This window comes from Suillus clintonianus (assembly GCF_016758775.1).
Source record: "Suillus clintonianus strain FC179 chromosome Unknown DEU56scaffold_129, whole genome shotgun sequence".
NCBI classification, from domain to species: Eukaryota; Fungi; Basidiomycota; class Agaricomycetes; order Boletales; family Suillaceae; genus Suillus; species Suillus clintonianus.
The window spans coordinates 38,534-58,212 of record NW_024539353.1 but is presented as its reverse complement, the minus strand read 5'-3'; the positions used below and the strand labels follow the sequence as shown (position 1 = coordinate 58,212).

Below are 19,679 nucleotides of genomic sequence, written 5' to 3'. Positions count from 1 at the left end.
TTTTGTCAGTTGTACAAGGTCCATTTGCTTTCCTCTAGACATAGGCGAAGGCAGGAGAGTCCTAAACAGCACTAGGAAGGTTTTCCTGGTGCCAAGTAGGACGCCGCGAGCGTCTTTCAGGCCTAGCTAATACTATCCTAGGAGATGGACGACTGCAGCATATGTGAAGGATGCTGTCTGCCCAGCGATGAGGCTCGCGGTGGCAGAGGACAAAAACACTAGAGCATGTGCGTGGGACTAATAGTTATACTCCGAATTCCGAGTTGGTACCTGTGCTTTTTCTCTCATCATCAATATTAATGAGCTGTGAAACCTGTGAGGTGAGTGTTTTAATTTTCTTTTAACTATCGTGATCCTAATCAAAGTACTTATTGTAAAGGGCGAACGCGGCAACTGTTGATATGTGAAAGCATCTCGCTATTGAAATTCATTGTCTTTGTTGCAGTCCTTTGTCCTCGTTGCGTCTGCTGCACATCCTTGTCCTCATTCCAACGGACACTTCTCGTTTCTAAGCCCATATGCATGTCATATCTATACGGCAGTCTTCCTATTCAGGCCAGCGCTGCTCTTTCTTATCATAAGAAGTTCTCCGCATCGCAAGTGGGTCCACAGCTTTGTGACAGGAATACCAATCATTGGTTCCTTCCAACAGTCGCTAGAACTTTCCTTTCTTTGTTTGATATTAGTCCCTAGTTGCGAGTGTGTTGCTGGCGCCAATTCTTTTTGTATAAAAGGCCCATCAATCGATCAGTGTGTATATACCCTCCTGGGACTCGAATTTTCCACCATAATCATCCTCGCTTTTGAAATGTCACCTTCCAGCACTGACCTCACCCCGTCGGAAGGCGGTGTTGGCCTTTCAGATTCGGCGCTATCCCAACATCGCAGAGCGATGCTAGACCTCATAAATCGTTTGCACATGACAGGGTTGGTCTTTTCCTTCTGAAAAGGATCTTGGGCTCATCGAGACAATATTTAGCGTGCAAACGGACATGGACCTGCCCATGATAGCCGTCATAGGCTCGCAGAGCGCGGGCAAATCGTCACTCATAGAATCTATCTCAGGGATCACACTCCCTCGCTCATCTGGAACCTGTACCAGGTAAACGCATGTCCATTTATTTTTAGAAACGCCGTTTCTGACCCTGTTGTAAGATGTCCAACCGAGTGTAAACTTTCACGATCAGAAGAGGCTTGGAAGTGCATCGTCAGGCTCCATATTACCACAGGTCCGTCAGGCCAACCCTGTGACGTGATCAATACGCCTTTCGGACCGCCCATCACAAATAAGGCGGATGTGGAAGACCGGATTAAACGCGCCCAAAGGGCGATTCTCAATCCCAGCGTCAAAGCTGAGAACTTCCTGCTTGACCTAGATGACCAGACAACCGACGAAGCTGAGTTATCCTTCTCCAAAAACTCCGTCTCTCTGGAGATAAGTGGGAAGGATGTCGCGGATCTTTCATTCGTCGACCTTCCTGGACTGATCGCGAGTGTTGGGAGTTCAGGAAAGAGCGGGGATATTGACCTCGTCAAGGGTTTGGTGGCTTCTTACATCCAGAAGCCCAGCTGTGTCATCCTTCTGACGGTTACTTGTGAAAGTAAGCTGGTTTCGCGTCTCAGTAACTAATTCTTTACATCTCCTATTTTTCTAGCGGATTTCGAGAATCAGGGCGCGCATCACCTGGCGAAGCAATATGACCCTGAAGGCAAGCGCACTGTCGGTGCGTTTGTGCGTTCATGAGGCCTTTGGAAGCACTCATTGATTTCTGTGTCACAGGCGTACTCACAAAGCCGGATCGCATTCCTGCTGGTGAAGAGAGCACTTGGCTCAAGTATATCCGAAACGAACAGGAGCCGCTCGTGAACCACTGGTACTGCGTGAAACAGCCTGGGTCCCAGACGCTCAAAAAAGGGATCTCCTGGGCCGAAGCAAGGAAGCAAGAAAATGACTTCTTTGCTTTGACACAGCCCTGGTCTACTATTGAGCCGCAGTACCAGAAGTTTCTGCGAACGAGCAACCTGACGGAGCGGCTGAGCATGATTCTATCCGAGCTCATAGCGAAGAGGTCGGACTTCTTCTCTATCACGGCTTTGATGCTCACATGCACGTAATAGGCTTCCGGAAATCCAAAAGGAACTAATCAATATTTTGCGCCAGACCCAAGACGAGATGAGAAAGCTTCCCAAAGCGCCGTCGAGCGATCCCGTGGGTGAGGTCTGGAATGTAGTCGGCGAATTCACAACACAGCTAGCTCGACGACTCGAGGGGACGCCTGATGAGGGCGGCATATTGCAGACTATTCGACCGCATCAACAAGCATTCAAACGTGCTATAAGAGCGACAGCCCCACACTTTATTCCATGGGCAAGGGGCGACGCCCGTGAACTGCCGGAGGCTGATTTCCTCGCGAACGAGGAGGACGACTCACAGGAGCCAGTTGCGGTGGTCCCTGCGATGCTCAAGCCGAGGGTGTCCACGCCACGGTCGGAGAAGATTTACATTGAGGATGTCCTCAATCACGCTCAAAGGTCCTTGAGATTTATTCTTGTGCTATAACACAAACTGACTAGATCCTAGGGCTCGTACTCGCGAACTTCCTGACAACTACCCTTTCATCGTCCAACAAACATATATCGAGGAATTCACTGAGAAATGGGCGGATCCATCAAAGGATCTTTTCCAAGCAGTATACGACATTTTGAAGGACGACCTGGGCACCCTGGTCGAAGAACATTTTGGGAAGATGGGAAGGGGTGGCGCGCTTCACAGTGTGCTGTACGTGCAACCCGCGCTATTCGATGCCTCTATGCTGATGCTTTCGTTTCCGCAGAATGATAGTGCACGAGCACCTTGAATCTGCCTCCAAGCAAGCAAAGGAAAAGATTGATTGGCTCTTGGAACTCGAGAAAGCGCCGACGACCTTGAACGTCCACTATTATTCTGACTACAAGGCCAAATTCCTTGGATATTACAAAGGTTGTCGAGACCAAGGAGAGCTGACTAAAAAGCTGCAGAATTATCAAGCGCCTACTACTATTCACGCGAACCCGATTCATGGGCAAACGTTCCAACAAGGCATCCACAAGGCTCTGGCTGGACTGAATGAGGCTGGCATTTCCGTGAAGGCCAGTGATCTTCCAAAGCTTCTGCCCATGGATCCCATGGAGCCTGCCCTTCTAATCATGGCGGGGGTAAGGGCATACTTCCAGGGTATGTTTTTCACGGAGATGTGGATTTAAAAACTGAAACGGGAGCCCTTTTGCAGTATCCTACAAGCGCTTTGCAGACATGGTTCCATTGGCGATTGATTACGAGGTAGTTCGCGGTCTACATAAGGGCATAGAGCAGGCGCTGCTTGAAGGGCTGAGCTTGACGGGGCCGGACGCGCACGTGCGGTGTCAGCTGATGGTGCAGGAGCCTAGCACAGTGGCTTCGAAGCGTACGGAATTACAGAAGAAGCTGGACAGACTTCGCGCGGCTAGTTTGGAATTACGCAAGCTGTTTGTGTAGAGACCCTTGATGTTGCATGTGTTCATCGATAGTGTATCTAGATACTTTTTGAACGTTTGAACGTTTCCCCCATAACTTTTTCGCAGGCGTGCGCTTACACAACGCGGTGGTCTGTGCGTGGGAAATGTGCCAGCCAAGGAAGTGTGTGACTTTTCAGCATGAGAGTGACGGTGACCCGAAATCGTCACCAAGAATCTGTAGTCCGGCTGTCTACCATACGCCAATCAAGGCCTAGGTCCACTTCGCACAGGATATACTCAGATAATGGCCCCCTCACCGTCGACAGCGTCGGTACCCCCTTTAACGTCGCCTGCAACGTCTACCACGGCCTTATCAACGTCGCCTGCTACGGCTGCGACCTACTCAACCGGTGATCATATCTACAAGGGTAAACATACAAACAGATCATGGCAACAGCTCCCCCCAGAGCTCATCAGGTACCTCCGCGCCACTGCATGGCACTTTGAACTATTTCTAATTAAACACGCTTGCATGACAGACATATTGCGTCTTTGTACCTCAAGGATGTCGCTACGCACCTTTACTGTCCAGTTACTTGGGAAGTTAGGGAGGTTTGGCCCTCAAGAATGGTCTATGCAGCTTTATGTCAGGCCATAGAACTCGAGAAGTTGATGAATGTAACCCCTTCTTGGTGTACTGCTCGTGCGTTTCCTGCTTTATCTTATCACCGTGACGCGCTAATTCACTGTGCTATAGTCAAATCCCATCTATTTTGGAATCATGCATGCGCACTCTTGGATCCTCATGACATACTCCACCAATATGCAATCGTACGCCCCCAAGCACCTGCAGATGGGGCTGCAGGGGCTGCAACTATCGCGCCACAGCCTTACCGTTTACCTCCTCACACCCATTTTCGCACTATGACCTACCATTCCTGCATCATCTGCCGCATAAATTCACCTTGCTCATCCGTCGGTCTCGGAACCGCAAAGCGAACACATGTTATCCCAAGGTTAGGCGTGATATCCGTGTGTCGCGAACACCGCAAAACCACATTTTGCGGTGTATGCCTACGTGAGGCTCCCGCCGCCGAGTGTGATCCGCAATTTGATGTCCAAAGTAACCTGCGTCTCAACGGCTATAATCAACTGTATAGCCATGGCAATTTTAATCTGGCCTTGGGCGGCTATAACCCGTATGCAACCACCCTCAATCCTGCATTGATGGTATTATGTTCTGAGAACGAAGATGACGAAACCTGGCCTGGAGTTGATGCAACGTGTCGCTCATGTCGTTCAGAAGGTCTTTGGAATCGCATCAAATCAAGTGCTCGTGACCGCGAGGCGATTGGAGGTCCACGTTTTGTTCAATCATCATCCTCATCACGTTCCTCGCCCGGCAGCCCGCGACAACTCGCACTAGCACGTGTTCCACCCTGGAAATACGCATCAGCGGACTGGGAAACGCGTCAAACAGTCGATGCGTTCATCGAACTTGGTGAAGGCTCAATTACAGAGGTCCTGAATGTTGCCCGCGAAAAGTTGTGGCTACGGTCATACACGAAAATGCCGGAGTTGATGGAGCAAGCTGTCGCTGCTACGCGTTGGGCTAGCGAAGGCATGGGAACTGACTTTTCGCAAAATTCTTACCATCATCGTGAACCGGAGAGTGTGGTAGCGCCGCAGCAAGATCATACACGCACTACAGAAGGCGGAGACTCGTATAGTCCCGTCAACAGCCAGTCTCCTTCACGTCGTTCGCGGTCACCGTCTCCGCGATCAGCGTACTCCTCAGATTATGAAGGCTCGGAGGATGAAGATGATCCTGACTTGCTTTCCATGACTGAAGATGCAGGTGGTGTGCGCGATCTGGCCATTGCTGACTGGGCACGGACACGAATTCTTGACGGACACTGGTGCAGCCCCGCCGACCAGTGGTATGGTTACGCCCGACCAATCGGTGGAGGCGTCAGAGATCCTGGCGAGGAACCTGACTATGAGTCGGAAACTGACGACGACGAGCCTCTGGAGAGTGGACAATCTCGCCGCCGCATCAAAGTTTCCGCTACACATCCTTGTCCGTGGACGCTCTCGAGGCCTTCGTCCCCGTCGTCTCTTCCCTCACCCACGGACGACTCGCATCCACGTCTCTCGACTGTTCGTTCTCAGGCCCCCCCTTCGTTCGGACTTTGTGAGCAGGCTTTTAGGGCGTTCTCGAAGCAGCTGCGCCAGATCCTCCTGCCTGGGATGAACAATATTGTTCGGCGACTCGTTATTGAGTCTGCCAATGGGATAGGAGGCACTTGGGGTGACCCTGCTGTGCGTGCATCGAAGATGAACCTTGAAGATGTGCTTGCTGAGCTGCGCACGCCTGGGGTATGGTTTGATGGCGTTGATTGGGCAGCTGGCGGCTTGGACATCGGCAGTAAGCGCGAGGAAGATTCCTTGAGTAGCACCAGTGCGTCAACGAGAAGTGATGGATCACACACGACGAGCCCTGTTCTCTCTACAACGACGCTACATACCACGCCGTCGCCGCCACCATCACATTCTGAAGAGAAAGAGCCTGAGCCTGGAACGGCCACGGCAAGGCCGAAACCGCCGCAAGTCATCATCCCCATTCCTGTATCACCGGTGTTGGAGTCACCCAAACTGTTGCATCCTATCCCTTATGTACCGGTTACGCTGGCCCATATGGCACAGTACAGTCTCGAAGCGTTCAAGCAGGTGAGTTTCATTCTGTGCTAAGTTGCTACTTTGTCCAAACCAACCACATTAGGTATGGCGCGAGGCGTGTGCACCACTGTATCATTGCCGGTGCTCCGTCTGCGAACGTGCTATGATCAAGGCAAATGTTGCCGCTGGTAACCCTGTCACTCCTCTGGTGCGACCTGCGCCCCAAAATGAACCCCAAGCCCGAGCGCCACAGCATCAGCCGCAGCAACCGGAAGATCATGAAAACCCAACTGAAATAGTACTAGAAGAGGTACGTGTTCCGAGACACAAAGCTGTGAAGGAAGAAGAGGAGGAGGAGCTAGAGGAAGAAGAAGAGCTGTATGAAGACGAGGAAGAAGAGAGTGAAGAGGACCAGTATGAGCTCACGAACCCGGGTTCCGAGACGCACGCTATCACACCCCGGAAACGCTCTTCTGGAGACCTCGAGGCAGAGAGCGCCGCTTCTGGTGATACTGTCGAGGTCCCTCGTACCTCGACTCCGCCGAAGCGTGCTCGGACAGACTCGGATCGTCCTGTTGAAAATCGAGCGCGGCGTGGAGAGTCTGTGGTACCGAGCCCTACGCCTCGCCAACGAAAACGCTCTTCGGAAGAACTGGACGTTGGCAACGACTCTCCGTCCCGGGGTGATTCCCTACAAAAGCGGCTGCGCGTTGAGGAGTCCTCACCGAGCTCCCATTCAGCGCCGCGCGCACTCAGCGTCTCACCTCCTGTGGTGGATCGCGCAGATGGGTTTGGCAGGAAGGGCTTTGTTGATGCTGGGGGTGGTGATTTTAGCTGTATGCGAACGGGCCTGGTGAATGGTGGCGAGCTGGACGGATTGTACGTGTTCGAGGAGTCGTAGGTTAATTTAAGAAGTGGAATTGTGGTCAGCATTAGCATGCTTTCAGCTCCTGTATTTTGCATTCTGTACAACTATACCATATCTCCTTGGTTTTTTTTGGCTATGACAATATCCAAGTAATTGAATTGTCGGTTGGTCTTGGTGCCAGGGGCTAATAGTCAGCAACAAAAAAGGTCCACGAAGCCGGATATGCCCGCTGGCTGGATTGAACAACCGACCTCATCATTACGAGTGACGCGCTCTACCACTGAGCTAAGCGGGCAACGGAGTAGTTAAGCAGACAATCCTATAAAACATTCATGAAGATGGACTCAGGCCTCAGGAATTCTCATATCCAAACACTCGTTCTTCAGCTTTCAGCAACCATGGCAGAGACGAGCCCGAAAATCAAGATTGTGCGTGCACGAGCTCTGACTCGGAGCATACCACGATAACCCTGAACCTCCCAGATGGCGGGTGCCGCGCCAGACCTATCTGCGGCTACATTCCAAATTTTCGACGAGTCTCATACGATTGGAAATGCTCTGCGGTGGATGATCATGAAGAAGTACGCCTTTTTTTCTTTGTCTGTTTGATGAATGTTAATGGATTAAAGCCCGAAGGTGGAGTTTTGCGGATATAGGTTAGTGTTCTCGGCTTGTTGTCTGCGATCTGCGCCTTTGCTTCCTTCTCCTGGCGTTGCTTGGCCCAGCTGGTAAATGCTCTCCGGACCTGGTCATCGCGAATAGATACTGGGATTTGGTAGCACGCCAGCATCTTCACCTTGCCATTCTATGTATGACAGGATGCTGATTTACTGATGACTACAGCGTGCCTCATCCTTCCGAAAACCTCATCCAGCTGCGAATACAGATGTATGGTATGCAATATCTATTTTCCCGCATTTTCCCTTGACGAGTCTAACCCGGTTCTTTTCAGATGGACTCTCGTCGTTGAATGCGCTCCTGGAAGCACTGACGAATCTTGATGACGTATGTGAGACCGTCGAGAACAAGTATCACGCAAGTCTTGCTACGAATGACTATGAGCGGTGGGAGGAGAGGAGCTAGGCAGTGCTGCTTGAAAGACTTTGCACCTTTCTCTACGGAAGCACTATTTGTTCGCTTGCACGCGATAACTACTCACCTCTGGAGCTTTCGTAATGCCACAGTTACCTCGTTGTTCGGTGGCCCCCTGCTCGCAACGATTGTCTTGGTACGGGAACTTGTCAAGTAAGTATCACCGATGTTGACCTTGGTGACACTTTCCCATAAGTCTGTGAGTACTCCACAAGTCGCGATGGCAGTGGATTCTCTGTCTAGTTCATTGCATGCAGTGTGCTATTCAGAGTGGTAACCAACTGCGGCGGGGAACCCAGTGCCCACTGCACAGCCGAATTACGGTGTTAACCCTATCCTTAGCATACTTTATAAAACGAATGATTATGGTTCCTTTTTACACGCGCTCTATATCCTTTACTGCCAGTCGATGCACTATTCGTAATCATGATCTTGACGGACAAATTCGCAAAGGCAGAGCTTGAGCTTGATGCACCTCCTCCCGCTTATGACACGTTGTCAATCCACCGGGGCGTTCCATCAATACCGACGATCACCATCGAGGCCATCGCTCACGATGATGAAGCAGGTCCAAGCACCAGTGTTATAACGGACGTGCATGAAATTGAGCCACCTCCTCCTCGGAGACGACTATGGGCACGAACGTTGCCCAGGAGCAAGAGCAATATCGACTTTACAACACAACATCATAACGATGTCCCAACACTACCACTGGACGTAGACAAAGTGCTCCCAGAGCGCCCACAGCTTGATTCCCGCCAAACCGTGCCCCCGCCTACATCTTCCTCCAGCCAGAAGCGCAAGCACGCCAAGGCACGTAAACCAAAATCCGGCCCAAGCTCATGGCTCTCTCTCCTCCCTTTTACATCCTCCAAAGCTACGAAACATGTCCGTCAGTCTGTGCTTACCCTTATTCAAGATCTCGTCGTTCCTCCGCCAACCAGCTCCATTAACCTGAGTCCTAAATCTCCGCAACTGGCCCTCGCAGATCCACATGAAATTCTAGCATCCTGCGCCCAATCCTGTTCTGCGAAGAACCTATCACTGTCTACGCTTCTTCAAGAGTCGGCTGTGGCAGGCCATACCCCCATATATTGGGCTATCGTCAACTATCGCCCTCCTCTCCTCGATGCTTTGCTCAGGCATGCCTCTCCATTAACGCCTGCAACACTAAGCGACATGAGGAAGGCATGTTTGGTAGCGAGTAATCAGGTGTTATTTCAGAGCCTCAGACTCAGTGTGGGCTTGTGCGCGAGTGGGTTAAGGAGTGGTGAGTCTTGAGTTGAGTAGTTGTATTGGGGCTGATACTTCTGGGTTGCTAGCTACTGATGGACTGCTTCTTGGTCAGCGCCCACCAGATGAAGTGCGTATTGAAGTGGGCCCTGATGGTGCTTTTGCCGCAACATTGGATATCACGATGTGGCAGAAACGTATACGGGCAGTTGGAAGTGTGAGCGTGGAGTTTATTGCGTCTGGTGAATACTCCGCTCCTGCTCCTGCTACTTCCTTATTTCTGCTATGATTTTTGCTCCAGTTTTTATCATCTTCTTTGCCAAAGAAAAACCCAACTAACGCTCTATGCCTTTCAGGCCGCATATTCGCCCTAACCTTCTTCACCACCGATCGTCCCCAACCCAACTCCAAGTCCCCCAAGTCCAAAAGAGCTGTAGGGCCATTGCACATCTCACTCTCCCTCCTCGATCACAGCCTACCGACCTATGTGGATGCCGTAGTAATCATTGACCGACCTCCTCCCCTCCCTTCTCCAGGGCCTTCCCCACGTTCACCAAGAAAGAAGGGCCTGGACCCGCTAAAAGGGCACATCCACAGCGCAAGTTTCTCAAGCGGAGATAAAGGCTATGGCTTTGAGAACGGAGTGGGGTTTCGGGATTGTAAAGCGGAGAAGTGGGACTTCAACTATGATGGACAAGCACACGCGCGTTCGCCTTCTCCTCCTTCCTCACCTATCTCTCCGGGCCATGCGGCGTCCTCTGGTGCACATACACAGAAACATGCGCAGACGCTGCTTCCACCTCCTGCGCACCCCCACCGCGCGCTGATACAAAGTTTTTCATCTCCTTCGCTCAAGCAGTTGTCGTCGTCCTCTTCTTCCCAAACGTTAACATCTGTATTGGATACGGTCGCAGTTCACGCGCCTAAGAAGCAGCTTGTGAAGTTGAAGAATGCCTCGTTGGGTACGAATGGGCGTGCACCGGTGGTGCTCCGCTTTTGTGCGGGCGAGGCTATGCTTGCCTGTAATGTGAGGAATAATGGAGGTGAGATTTCTTTTCGATACTGCGTTTTTTTCTTTTTCCTGCGACGAAGAATAGAACCTTGTTTTGAACGGATATTGGTCGTATATTCATCACACATGGAACAAACTGACGTCTCTCCAGATCCACATGCCCTACCATGTCCTACCGCCAAACCTGTCACCTGGTCAGAACATGGCACGTGGTATGTCTCATCGATTGTAGTACCGCTTGGAGAACAAGATGGGGGCGGGTTAATGTTTGAGTGAGTTTTTCAACGTGCCTTACTCTCCGCGCGCCCTCTCCCAGAATCCAATGGCAGACCGGGGGGCTGAAGTGATAGACGCTAACGTTCGTTTGCAGTACATCCCCGCATGTCGCGCCTGATGGCAGTTTACGAGCACGGCTAGAGGCGAAGTTGGTGAAGACTGAGGAGAGAGGGAAGGAGTGTATTATTTGTTAGTGTGGTGCAGGATTCGGTGATACTGGGGAATGGACTTTGTTGGTGTGGTGGTTTGGCTGTTACACTGATAGTATTGTTGTACTCAGACTGACGGTATGCCGATATTTTAATATCTTGACGGATAGTGGATGAATTCGTATGCTTGGATCGCGACTACGAATCCTGGAATCAGATCAATATTTTCTAGCAATTGTAGTACTTTCGCTTCAAGAAGGAAAAAAGAAATCAACATTCATGACATGTGGGAGATGTCGATGGTAAGAACTTAGAAGCACCTGGGCCTGGTGTAGGCAAAGATCAACTCCAAACACGACGGAACTTCAAGTTTGACAAGGTGCTTAGTTCGGATGCTAGCTAGTAGTCATGAGTTGCGCATGAAAAAGATGAAACAGAGGAAGTTTGAAGCCTCTGACGCAAGACGTATTGCTTCTATGATATACAGTCAAAGGTGTCACTCACGAAGTAATCTTGCGCTCTCCCAAGGAAATATCACAATGCTGGTCACCGTGACGAGACGGCTACCGAAAAATACACCTCGGCGTGAAGGTAATCATAGCCTGGCTATTCACAGCTGGGAATTGCTGCGACAGAATTCCAGGCAAGTCCGTTCCACGAAAGATATTGCCGATTTAGTCCGTCTGTCGTACAGTAGTACTCAAACATTAGCATTTTACATTTGCCTCACGGTATTGCCATAGAGATAGGCGTCGCTAGTTGTGTTGAGACAGAGTCCAAGGAGACGCTGGATTGGAAGATTGTCTGAGAACCGATTTTCATAATCAAAATAATGAGATGGAGATAAGAAATGTGCAAATGCAAGGACTGGCTTACCTGTGGTTAGTTGATGCAATGACGAGGGTTCGATGTATCCGTGTCACAAGGTCATGAAATTTCTTGCTATTGGCCGATATAGTTGGCGCTGAACTCTGAAAAGAATGATCGCATCATAAAAGTATGCAGGATCTGTCCTGTGATTTGGAGGGGAAAGGAAAGAAGAGAAGGCAAAGATGATTTCGACATACCGAATACACCAATCGGCAAGCTGATACTGCTTATCAGGTACTGAAAGTCTTGCGCCTTTGAGGCATGTTATGTGTTTAACAGTCCAGCGACAATAAACATTGAAGTCTCGTTGAAGCTACAGAATATCACTCTCTGCGCCATGGAAGACCGGAGCGGCAAATGCATTCTTGGGCGCTTCAACTGCACAGCCTATGCTGTATATATAAGCTGTGAAGCGAACACGAGGATACAGCATGTCAAACGTACCAGGAAGTAGTGAACTCGACTCTGGCTTGACCAAAACACCCATTGTCCCCTACTATCCGCCCGTCGGAGAACGCTTCACAGCGAACAGTCCAGGTCTTATGTAGTTGTTGAGAACTAGTTAGTCATGGAGCGAGACTTCGTGGGTATTGAACCTGGTGGACACTGACAAATGAGGCTTGGGCGCTTTAGCTGCACAGCCCATGCTGTATATAAGCTGTGAACACGAGAATAATGCATGTCAAACGTACCAGGAAGCGGTGAACTCAACTCTGACTTGACCGAAACGCCCATTATCCCCTACTATCCGCCCGTCGCTGTTGTCCTCGGTAAGTGATGGATTTTGAATTTGGTGGGCGAAAGCTGAGACTTGCGCTGCACTTGACAGTCGAAATTCTAGAATATGTCTTCACCCACCACTAAGAAGAAAGAGACATCAGCAATAACACCTCGCCAGAAATTTGAAGGACACACCGGTTGGGTCTACGGAGCCATACACCTACTTGACGGACAGCAGATCATTACTTGTTCAGACGATGGCTCGCTGCGTGTATGGAACTTGGAGAGCGGGAAACAGATAGGAGAAGACTGGCGGGACGGAGACAGTGGAGTGAACAGTATAGCGTTGTCTCCGGATGGGAAGAAAGTGGTTAGCGGGAGTAGTGACGGTGGAGTGAGGTTGTGGAGCATCGAGACAGGCAAGGTCATCGCAAAATGGATGGGGCACACACAGCGAGTGTGGTCTGTCTGTTGGAGTCGAGATGGTCAGCGAGTACTGAGCGGGTCTTATGATGGGACTGTAAGGCAGTGGGATGTGGAGAGCGGAGAGACAATCCTGGAACCCGGGCCAATCAAAACAGGGCATCAATATGTGTACGCAGCCATATATTCGCCAGGCACCACCAGGATCGCAACTGGTGGATATGATAGGGATGGTCCCGAGTGCTCAATTAAAATCTGGGATGCCAAGACAGGCGAGCTTGTCGCAACTCTCAAAGGACACACAAGTTCGGTGTTGTGCCTGGCTTGGACCGCGGATGGAAAAACGCTCATCTCCGGGTCAGACCATCACTCGATTGGGACATGGAATACAAAAACTTGGAAGCAGATCACAGTTCTCGATGCGCACACTTCCTCTGTTCATGGCATTGCAATATCCCCAAATGGCCGCATCCTCGCAAGCGCATTATACGACCGGACAGCGCGATTGTGGGACCTCGACAACGGCGAGCCCATCAGTCCTCCACTCCAGCATCCAAATCAAGTTACTTGTGTATTGTTTTCCGCGGATGGAAAACTACTAACAACTGGCTCCTGGGAAAACGCGTACACATGGGATGTTGCTACCATTTTTAAAGACGCTGGCCTCGACGAACTTCTATTGGATCCAAAGGTGAGTCGACAGGCATTCATTACATCCTCATCACTGAACGCGCTCTACCAGGCTAGCAAGTCAGCACTCCGTGTACGTGACACCGTCTAAAACAGATTTCATTGCGCTCAAACATATACACTCTAGGAAAATGCTACACGACATCACGCCCAACGACGTCAACCTGCCCATCGGTTACCCCAAGGCTTTTTCGACGTCCCACCAGATCACTCTCATGTACGTTGTTAGTATCACTTCGAGTTTTATCCTGACCTCCGTGGTCTCAGTTCTCTCCACGAGGCCGCCTCCACTCCTCCTCAGCACCGCAAGAAAGCACACTTCTTGGCCGCTTATTCCACCGCAGCCCCTCTGATGCACATGATACCTCGCCGTCTTCTCCTTTCGACTGGGCTCAAAACCTTTTGAAACGGCACGGACAGAGTGGTGAAGGTATAGAGTTGCACGGGCGCAACCCAGCAGTTGTCGAGGTCCCGTATGCAAAGGGAAAACGTGTAAGTGTTTTCTTCCTCCCAAATATTCCACTCGACCTGACATTGTGCAGAGGAATGCTTCAGCGAGAGAGAAATGGAAAAAGGGTTCACGGCCTCTTAAGCCCAATGTCACGCAGCAATCCAATGGTGCGACTCAGACCCAGCCATCTTCGCAACCACAGGCACCTGTCTCCAATTCGTGTACCGCACCTGATGTCGGTGTCGGTGATACAACCACAGCTTCAACGTCAACAACCTTGCGCCCTCATGCGACGATAAGACACGCTGGACGCTGGACTCGCTTCCGCCTCTTCATTTGTTGTCTGTCTCCTGAATACACGGATGGCCGTCATTAATCTATAATTTCCTCGTCGTCTATGATGATTTCTGGAGTGCTTCTACCAGATCATACGCTTTTCTGCTACATTTAAAACTGTCCTTTTTCATACCACACGCCTCGTCATCTCCGTCTGCGATGTATAACACACTGAAGCCATGGGGTCTAACTTACATCTCTACAAAATGCATTGCAGTCGGTACGTCTCGGCTCTCGATTTGAATCTGGCTGATAGTACTTATATTTAAGGAATTTTTCTTTTGTATGTGTTCCATTTCAACACCGCTGCCTTTTCTCAAAGAAGTGCGCGTGGGTGCTATTATTTTCTCTTGACTTATGCACAGACCTCTGCTTCGTGTTGCACCAGAGAAGAACGTTCAACGTTCACCGACGAGCTCTCAACGCATGCGTTGATCATCCTCACCCGAGATCTGTCTCACGGATCATTGAATGTCATTCGCTACATAATGCGATCTTGGGCAGAACTCCATGTCTCTGGGACACCCTCCTGCCAACGGACATTCACCAAGCCAGGGACAGTTCAAGCCGGCTTCGCGCATATACCGTTACTTCAATTTGCGGTGCTGGTAAGAAGTTATTTGTCCCAAAGTGCATCACCAGGATCACCTTCGAATATAACTGCATGTTCGCGGATAGCCACGACTAAAGCTCAGTCCCAGCCCAAGCGGCAAGCCCCATGGCAAATTCTCTCTGAAACACGAGGATTGCCACGCGAAAGATGAGTCGGTGATAGAGAAGGCGGAAGACAAGGGGCGATTATATTTGATAGGGTGTGTTGGATATGCACACATCAAAATACAGGAGATCGGCATTTACAAAGTTTCAAATGATCATGCAGCGGTTTCGTTATTCTGGTCCTCCGATGAGTACATAGCTGTCAGTTGATTATATGAACCCAGATAGAAGGTGCACGCACTTTCCCCAAACTTGCTTCGTAAACTCAACCGCCATCTGTGGGTCCGCCTCACCAGTGGTGTCATTTTTGGCTTTTTCAAGGATCATTACAGTAAGGTTCCGTACCAGGACCAACTTCAACGACTTTATCTATGGGGAGGAGATTTGCATCCATGAGATTCACTCAGCGCATATATGAACTGAGCCGAACCTTATCCACGATACTGATGTAAATTGAGCCTGAGTGATACTCTATGAAAAATGTGAGCGTACTTTTGAGCAATCTGTGAATTCTTCACAATCCCAGAGCAGGGGAGGGAGGGCGTCTGCCCTCTGATATATCGGGCTTGCGATCCACAAGTGGCAATTGAACGTCGGGCTGATTCTGATTCTTTCGTAGAAACATTCATGAGAGATGAGATGTTGGATAGACATTCTAGTCCTGCTCCAATTGGGAAAAGGACGGCCGTGATATGTTGGACTTGATGGTATAGGAAAGCTGATCCTACGAGATCGAAGATGTATGTTCAGTTATCGCCATCGGAATCTGGAGAGATGGGACTGATCTGTGCGCGCATGGCACTGATGTAGCGGTGGAAGTTGGTGATTTGTTTTCCTGGGTCTGACTTGCACAAATTGCGAGAGTCGTGTTCGTCGACGAGACGGTTTCCGGCTGATTGCATGAGAGATGTGTCGAGTCCGTGAGAGGCGAAACAATATATGTAGTGGCTGTGTTTGCAGTTGAAGCAGGCGGAGACATTGGGAGATGGGGGATCAGGCTAGGACGCAAATTGTTGAGGTGACGACAGCCCAGCACGGATACGTAGCAGAGCTCAAGTTTGGGAGATGTGTTGTGAAGTGTCCCGCGGATGAGTCCTCCTCGGATGATGAACTTCAGGAAGGAGAATCAAAGGCGGCAGGTCACCAAATAGTGTAGCGCAGATAAAGACTTGGCGCACGAAGGAAGCCTTGAAGCACGTAGTAATTACTCAAGCCCATGCCACTGCAACCCCCTCATTCAGCGTGGAAGATACGTCAAGGAGTCTTCATCAGAGCGGTCGTAGTGATGCAGCTGATACGTGTATAGGTAGTAAAGGTAAATCGGATCGACGAGCCCAGAAAGACGAAACGCATAGCTTGAGTGCCTCGTATATCGCAGACGGAGATGAGGGAACGTGTGGAATGAAAAAGGACAGTTCTAAACATAGCAGAAAGGCGTGAAATCTTGTAGAAGCACGCGAGAAATTATCATACGGGACGAGGAAATCATGGATTAATGACGACCATCCGTGTATTCAGGAGACTGACAACCAAGGAAGAGCCAGAAACGAGTCCAACGTCCAGCGTGTCTTATCGTTGCATGAGGGCGCAAGGTTGTTGACGTTGAAGCTGTAGTTGTATCACCGACAGTATGTGTGGTAGACAAATTGGAGACAGGTGCCTGTGGTTGTGAAGATGGCTGGGTCTGAGTCGCACCATTGGATTGCTGCGTGGCATTGGGCTTGAGAGGCCGTGAGCCCGTTTTCCGTTTCGCTCTTGCTGAAGCATTCCTCTGCATCATGTCAAATCGAGTCAAACGTCTGGGAAGGAGAGAAATCTTACACGTTTTCCCTGTGCATACGGGACCTCAACAACTGCTGGGTTGCGCCCGTGCAACTCTATACCTTCACCACTCTGTCCGCGCCGTTTCAAAAGGTTTTGAGCCCAGTCGAAAGGAGAGAACGGTGAGGTATCACGTGCATCGGAGGGGCTGCGGTGGAATAAGCGGCCAACAAATGTGCTTCCTTGCGGTGCTGAGGAAGAGTGGACGCGGCTTCGTGCAGAGAACTGAGACTACGGAAGTCAGGATAAAACTCGAAGTGATAGTAACAACGTACACGAGAATGATCTGGTGGGACATCAAAAAAGCCCGGGGGTACCCGATGGGCAGGTTGACGTCGTTGGGCAGGATGTCGTGTAGCATTTTCCTGGAGTTTATGGGTTTGAACGCAATGAAATCTATTTTAGACGGTGTCACGTACACGGAGTGCTGACTTGCTAGCCTGGTAGAGCGCGTTCAATGATGAGGATGTAATGAATGCCTGTCGACTCACCTTTGGATCCAATAGAAGTTCGTCAAGGCCAGCTTCTTTAAGAATGGTAGCAACATCCCAGGTGTACGCGTTATTGTCGTCGCAGCCAGTTGTTAGTAGTTTTCCGTCCGCGGAAAACGATACACAGTTAACATCATTTGGATGCTGGAGTGGAGAACTGATGGGCTGGCCGTTGCCGAGGTCCCACAATCGCGCTGTCTTGTCCCATGATGCGCTTGCGAGGATGCGGCCATTTGGAGATATTGCAATGCCAAAGACTGAGTCAGTGTGCGCATCGAGAACTGCGATCTTCTTCCAAGTTTTTGTATTCCATGTCCGAATCGAGTCATCGTCTGACCCGGAGATGAGCGTTTTTCCATTCCCGGTCCAAGCCAGGCACAACACCCAATCGGTGTGTCCTTTGAGAGTTGCGACAAGCTCGCCTGTCTTGGCATCCCAGATTTTAATTGGGTACTCGTCATCATCTAGCCTATCAATTCCACCAGTTGCAATCATGGTGGTGTCTGGGGAATAGATGGCTGCATGCACTTCTCCATGCCCTGTGTTGATTGGCCCGAGTTCCAGGATTGTCTCTCCGCTCTCTACTGCATCCCACTGCCTCGCTGTCCCATCAAGAGATCCACTCACTACTCGTTGACCATCTCGACTCCAACAGACAGAACTCACTACACTTGTGTGCCCCATCCATTTTGCAATGACCTTGCCTGTCTCGATGTTCCACAACCTCACTCCACCGTCAATACTCCCGCTAACCACTTTCTTCCCATCCGGAGACAACGCTATCCTCCTCATTCCACTGTCACCGTCCCGCCAGTCTTCTCCTATCTGTTTCCCGTTCTCCAGGTTCCATACCCGCAGCGAGCCATCACGTGAACAAGTAATGATCCGCTGTCCGTCAAGTAGGTGTATGGCTCCGCTGACCCAATCGGTGTGTCCTTCAAATTTCTGGCGAGGCGTTATTGCTGATATCTCTTTCTTTTTAGTGGTGGGTGAAGACATTCCAGAATTTCAACTACCGAGTGCAGCGCCGTCTCAGCTTTCACCCATCAAATCCAACACTCATCACTTACCGAGGACAACAGCGACGTGCGGATGGTAGGGGATATTGGGCGTTTCGGTCAGGTCAGAGTTGAGTTCACCGCTTCCTGCTACGGTTCACATGCATTATCCTCGTGCTCACAGCTTATATACAGCATCGGCTGTGCAGCTAAAGCGCCCAAGCCTCATTTGTCAGTGTCCACCAGGTTTAATACCCACGAAGTCTCGCTCCATGACTAACTAGTTCTCAACAACTACATAAGACCTGGGATGCTCGCTGTGAAACGTTCTCGTGCATCCTCGATGTCTGGTGCTGTTCCGTGGGAAGATGGGCTAGCATTCCGGTGAGTTGCGTGGCCTATGTGCTAGCGCCCGTTATCTAATCGGCTCTGGCACATTCCCTCATAGTTCACTGCTTTTTTGCTTCCTCGTCAGACATTTATGTTGGAGCTATTCACAATCGGATCCCTCTGAGTCGTCTTCTGCTTACAGAACCATTTTACGAAACAGGCGAAGGAACATTCCCTGCTATGCGCTTCGTTCTTCTCTTCCACTTCTGTCGGATGCTGCCCGTATGCGCCACTGGAACTTATGATTCTGAATCGATAAGTTCTGTTTCCGACGTCGAGGAGTGAGTTCAAATATTGATAGTAACCTAACCACCCCACAGATGCCTCGGTCTTTTCTATTTCATCTCGCATATTCAGCTCCACAGGTTCCACGTCTACGCAGCTCTGGTTCTAGTACGTGTCTTGTTAGATGGGTTGACGTGCATGCTGACGTTAGGGTTCCTAACTCGGCTTCAGGCTTGATCAATCCAACCACCGACTCCTTATCTGAGGAAGGCCCCACCGGGTAGGAGTGGAACTTGAGGCGCAGTGAGTAGATATTGCTCACCAATCTTAATATGCTGCTCACACCTCGACTTGATTTCAGTCCTTGATTGATTTGCTCGTGCCCTATGACACTTATATTCAGTCACGTCGATATCGATCCGCATGTGCAGCTCCGCAGGATGAATGATCACGGAACCTAATTCACGACATTTACCTTGGCAAGGTAAATTTCGTAGTTTAAATCGACTTAATAGTGGGAGGGTCCTGAGTACGGCTCTCACGCTATCCTTTGCCTTCTTGAGTCCGAAAAATTCAACGCTCAGCTCTTCTACGTGCCATGATGTTCAATGCTGGAATTAGTTGTCTTAAGAAGGCATCAGGAGAAGTTGAATTGACAACAGACAAAGATAAAGTGGCCTCAGTCATGGTGGCACGTGTGGTGTCTTCCTTCTTCCAATAAACATCATTAGTGCCAAGTCGTGGCGACAGTGGTATCGGGAAGGA

General features: G+C 50.2%; 6 protein-coding genes and 1 non-coding gene across 7 annotated transcripts; 5 read left to right on the top strand and 2 right to left on the bottom strand.

The window, feature by feature from the left end:
- The first annotated feature begins 770 nt into the window (after positions 1 to 770).
- DEU56DRAFT_834949 (P-loop containing nucleoside triphosphate hydrolase protein) lies at positions 771 to 3,585 on the top strand. The gene is made up of 9 exons (XM_041354728.1): positions 771 to 927; positions 980 to 1,102; positions 1,156 to 1,601; positions 1,656 to 1,724; positions 1,781 to 2,069; positions 2,119 to 2,532; positions 2,582 to 2,779; positions 2,835 to 3,214; positions 3,270 to 3,585. Exons 1-9 carry the CDS (start codon positions 809 to 811, stop codon positions 3,512 to 3,514), a joined length of 2,283 nt encoding a protein of 760 aa, XP_041202744.1. The 5' UTR covers positions 771 to 808; the 3' UTR covers positions 3,515 to 3,585.
- Positions 3,586 to 3,696: 111 nt separating this feature from the next.
- On the top strand, positions 3,697 to 7,162 carry DEU56DRAFT_834944 (uncharacterized protein). Its single transcript, XM_041354727.1, has 4 exons — positions 3,697 to 3,951; positions 4,014 to 4,177; positions 4,232 to 6,204; positions 6,257 to 7,162. Exons 1-4 carry the CDS (start codon positions 3,779 to 3,781, stop codon positions 7,052 to 7,054), a joined length of 3,108 nt encoding a protein of 1,035 aa, XP_041202743.1. The 5' UTR covers positions 3,697 to 3,778; the 3' UTR covers positions 7,055 to 7,162.
- An 82-nt stretch (positions 7,163 to 7,244) lies between these two features.
- On the bottom strand, positions 7,245 to 7,316 carry DEU56DRAFT_t111. The gene has a single exon. It is a non-coding gene; the product is annotated as a tRNA-Thr (tRNA).
- DEU56DRAFT_834942 (RBP11-like subunits of RNA polymerase) lies at positions 7,261 to 8,497 on the top strand. Its single transcript, XM_041354726.1, has 5 exons — positions 7,261 to 7,449; positions 7,504 to 7,601; positions 7,650 to 7,676; positions 7,864 to 7,913; positions 7,973 to 8,497. Exons 1-5 carry the CDS (start codon positions 7,354 to 7,356, stop codon positions 8,101 to 8,103), a joined length of 402 nt encoding a protein of 133 aa, XP_041202742.1. The 5' UTR covers positions 7,261 to 7,353; the 3' UTR covers positions 8,104 to 8,497.
- Positions 8,498 to 10,954, top strand: DEU56DRAFT_834936 (uncharacterized protein). Its single transcript, XM_041354725.1, has 5 exons — positions 8,498 to 9,382; positions 9,435 to 9,587; positions 9,702 to 10,388; positions 10,509 to 10,629; positions 10,728 to 10,954. Exons 1-5 carry the CDS (start codon positions 8,539 to 8,541, stop codon positions 10,825 to 10,827), a joined length of 1,905 nt encoding a protein of 634 aa, XP_041202741.1. The 5' UTR covers positions 8,498 to 8,538; the 3' UTR covers positions 10,828 to 10,954.
- A 4,290-nt stretch (positions 10,955 to 15,244) lies between these two features.
- On the bottom strand, positions 15,245 to 15,752 carry DEU56DRAFT_834887 (uncharacterized protein). Its single transcript, XM_041354724.1, has 3 exons — positions 15,482 to 15,752; positions 15,420 to 15,432; positions 15,245 to 15,377 (listed from the first exon to the last, which is right to left on the bottom strand). The coding sequence occupies exons 1-3, from the start codon at positions 15,616 to 15,618 to the stop codon at positions 15,306 to 15,308; spliced, it is 222 nt and encodes a 73-aa protein (XP_041202740.1). The 5' UTR covers positions 15,619 to 15,752; the 3' UTR covers positions 15,245 to 15,305.
- Positions 15,753 to 18,830: 3,078 nt separating this feature from the next.
- Positions 18,831 to 19,217, top strand: DEU56DRAFT_834858 (uncharacterized protein). Its single transcript, XM_041354723.1, has 3 exons — positions 18,831 to 18,970; positions 18,991 to 19,082; positions 19,146 to 19,217. The coding sequence occupies exons 1-3, from the start codon at positions 18,870 to 18,872 to the stop codon at positions 19,196 to 19,198; spliced, it is 246 nt and encodes an 81-aa protein (XP_041202739.1). The 5' UTR covers positions 18,831 to 18,869; the 3' UTR covers positions 19,199 to 19,217.
- Positions 19,218 to 19,679: the final 462 nt, after the last annotated feature.

Coding starts and splice junctions, on each gene's coding strand:
- DEU56DRAFT_834858 (XM_041354723.1), top strand. CDS start 18,870: ATGCGCTTCGTTCTTCTCTTCCACTTCTGTCGGATGCTGCCCGTATGC. Junction 19,083..19,145: donor TCTACGCAGCTCTGGTTCTA/GTACGTGTCTTG, acceptor ACTCGGCTTCAG/GCTTGATCAATCCAACCACC.
- DEU56DRAFT_834887 (XM_041354724.1), bottom strand. CDS start 15,618: ATGAATGTTTCTACGAAAGAATCAGAATCAGCCCGACGTTCAATTGCC.
- DEU56DRAFT_834944 (XM_041354727.1), top strand. CDS start 3,779: ATGGCCCCCTCACCGTCGACAGCGTCGGTACCCCCTTTAACGTCGCCT. Junction 4,178..4,231: donor CCCTTCTTGGTGTACTGCTC/GTGCGTTTCCTG, acceptor ACTGTGCTATAG/TCAAATCCCATCTATTTTGG. Junction 6,205..6,256: donor GTCTCGAAGCGTTCAAGCAG/GTGAGTTTCATT, acceptor CAACCACATTAG/GTATGGCGCGAGGCGTGTGC.
- DEU56DRAFT_834949 (XM_041354728.1), top strand. CDS start 809: ATGTCACCTTCCAGCACTGACCTCACCCCGTCGGAAGGCGGTGTTGGC. Junction 1,602..1,655: donor TCTGACGGTTACTTGTGAAA/GTAAGCTGGTTT, acceptor CTATTTTTCTAG/CGGATTTCGAGAATCAGGGC. Junction 2,780..2,834: donor GGCGCGCTTCACAGTGTGCT/GTACGTGCAACC, acceptor TCGTTTCCGCAG/AATGATAGTGCACGAGCACC.
- DEU56DRAFT_834936 (XM_041354725.1), top strand. CDS start 8,539: ATGATCTTGACGGACAAATTCGCAAAGGCAGAGCTTGAGCTTGATGCA. Junction 9,588..9,701: donor CGTGGAGTTTATTGCGTCTG/GTGAATACTCCG, acceptor TATGCCTTTCAG/GCCGCATATTCGCCCTAACC. Junction 10,630..10,727: donor GGGGGCGGGTTAATGTTTGA/GTGAGTTTTTCA, acceptor GTTCGTTTGCAG/TACATCCCCGCATGTCGCGC.
- DEU56DRAFT_834942 (XM_041354726.1), top strand. CDS start 7,354: ATGAAGATGGACTCAGGCCTCAGGAATTCTCATATCCAAACACTCGTT. Junction 7,450..7,503: donor CGAGCCCGAAAATCAAGATT/GTGCGTGCACGA, acceptor TGAACCTCCCAG/ATGGCGGGTGCCGCGCCAGA. Junction 7,677..7,863: donor GTGGAGTTTTGCGGATATAG/GTTAGTGTTCTC, acceptor TGATGACTACAG/CGTGCCTCATCCTTCCGAAA.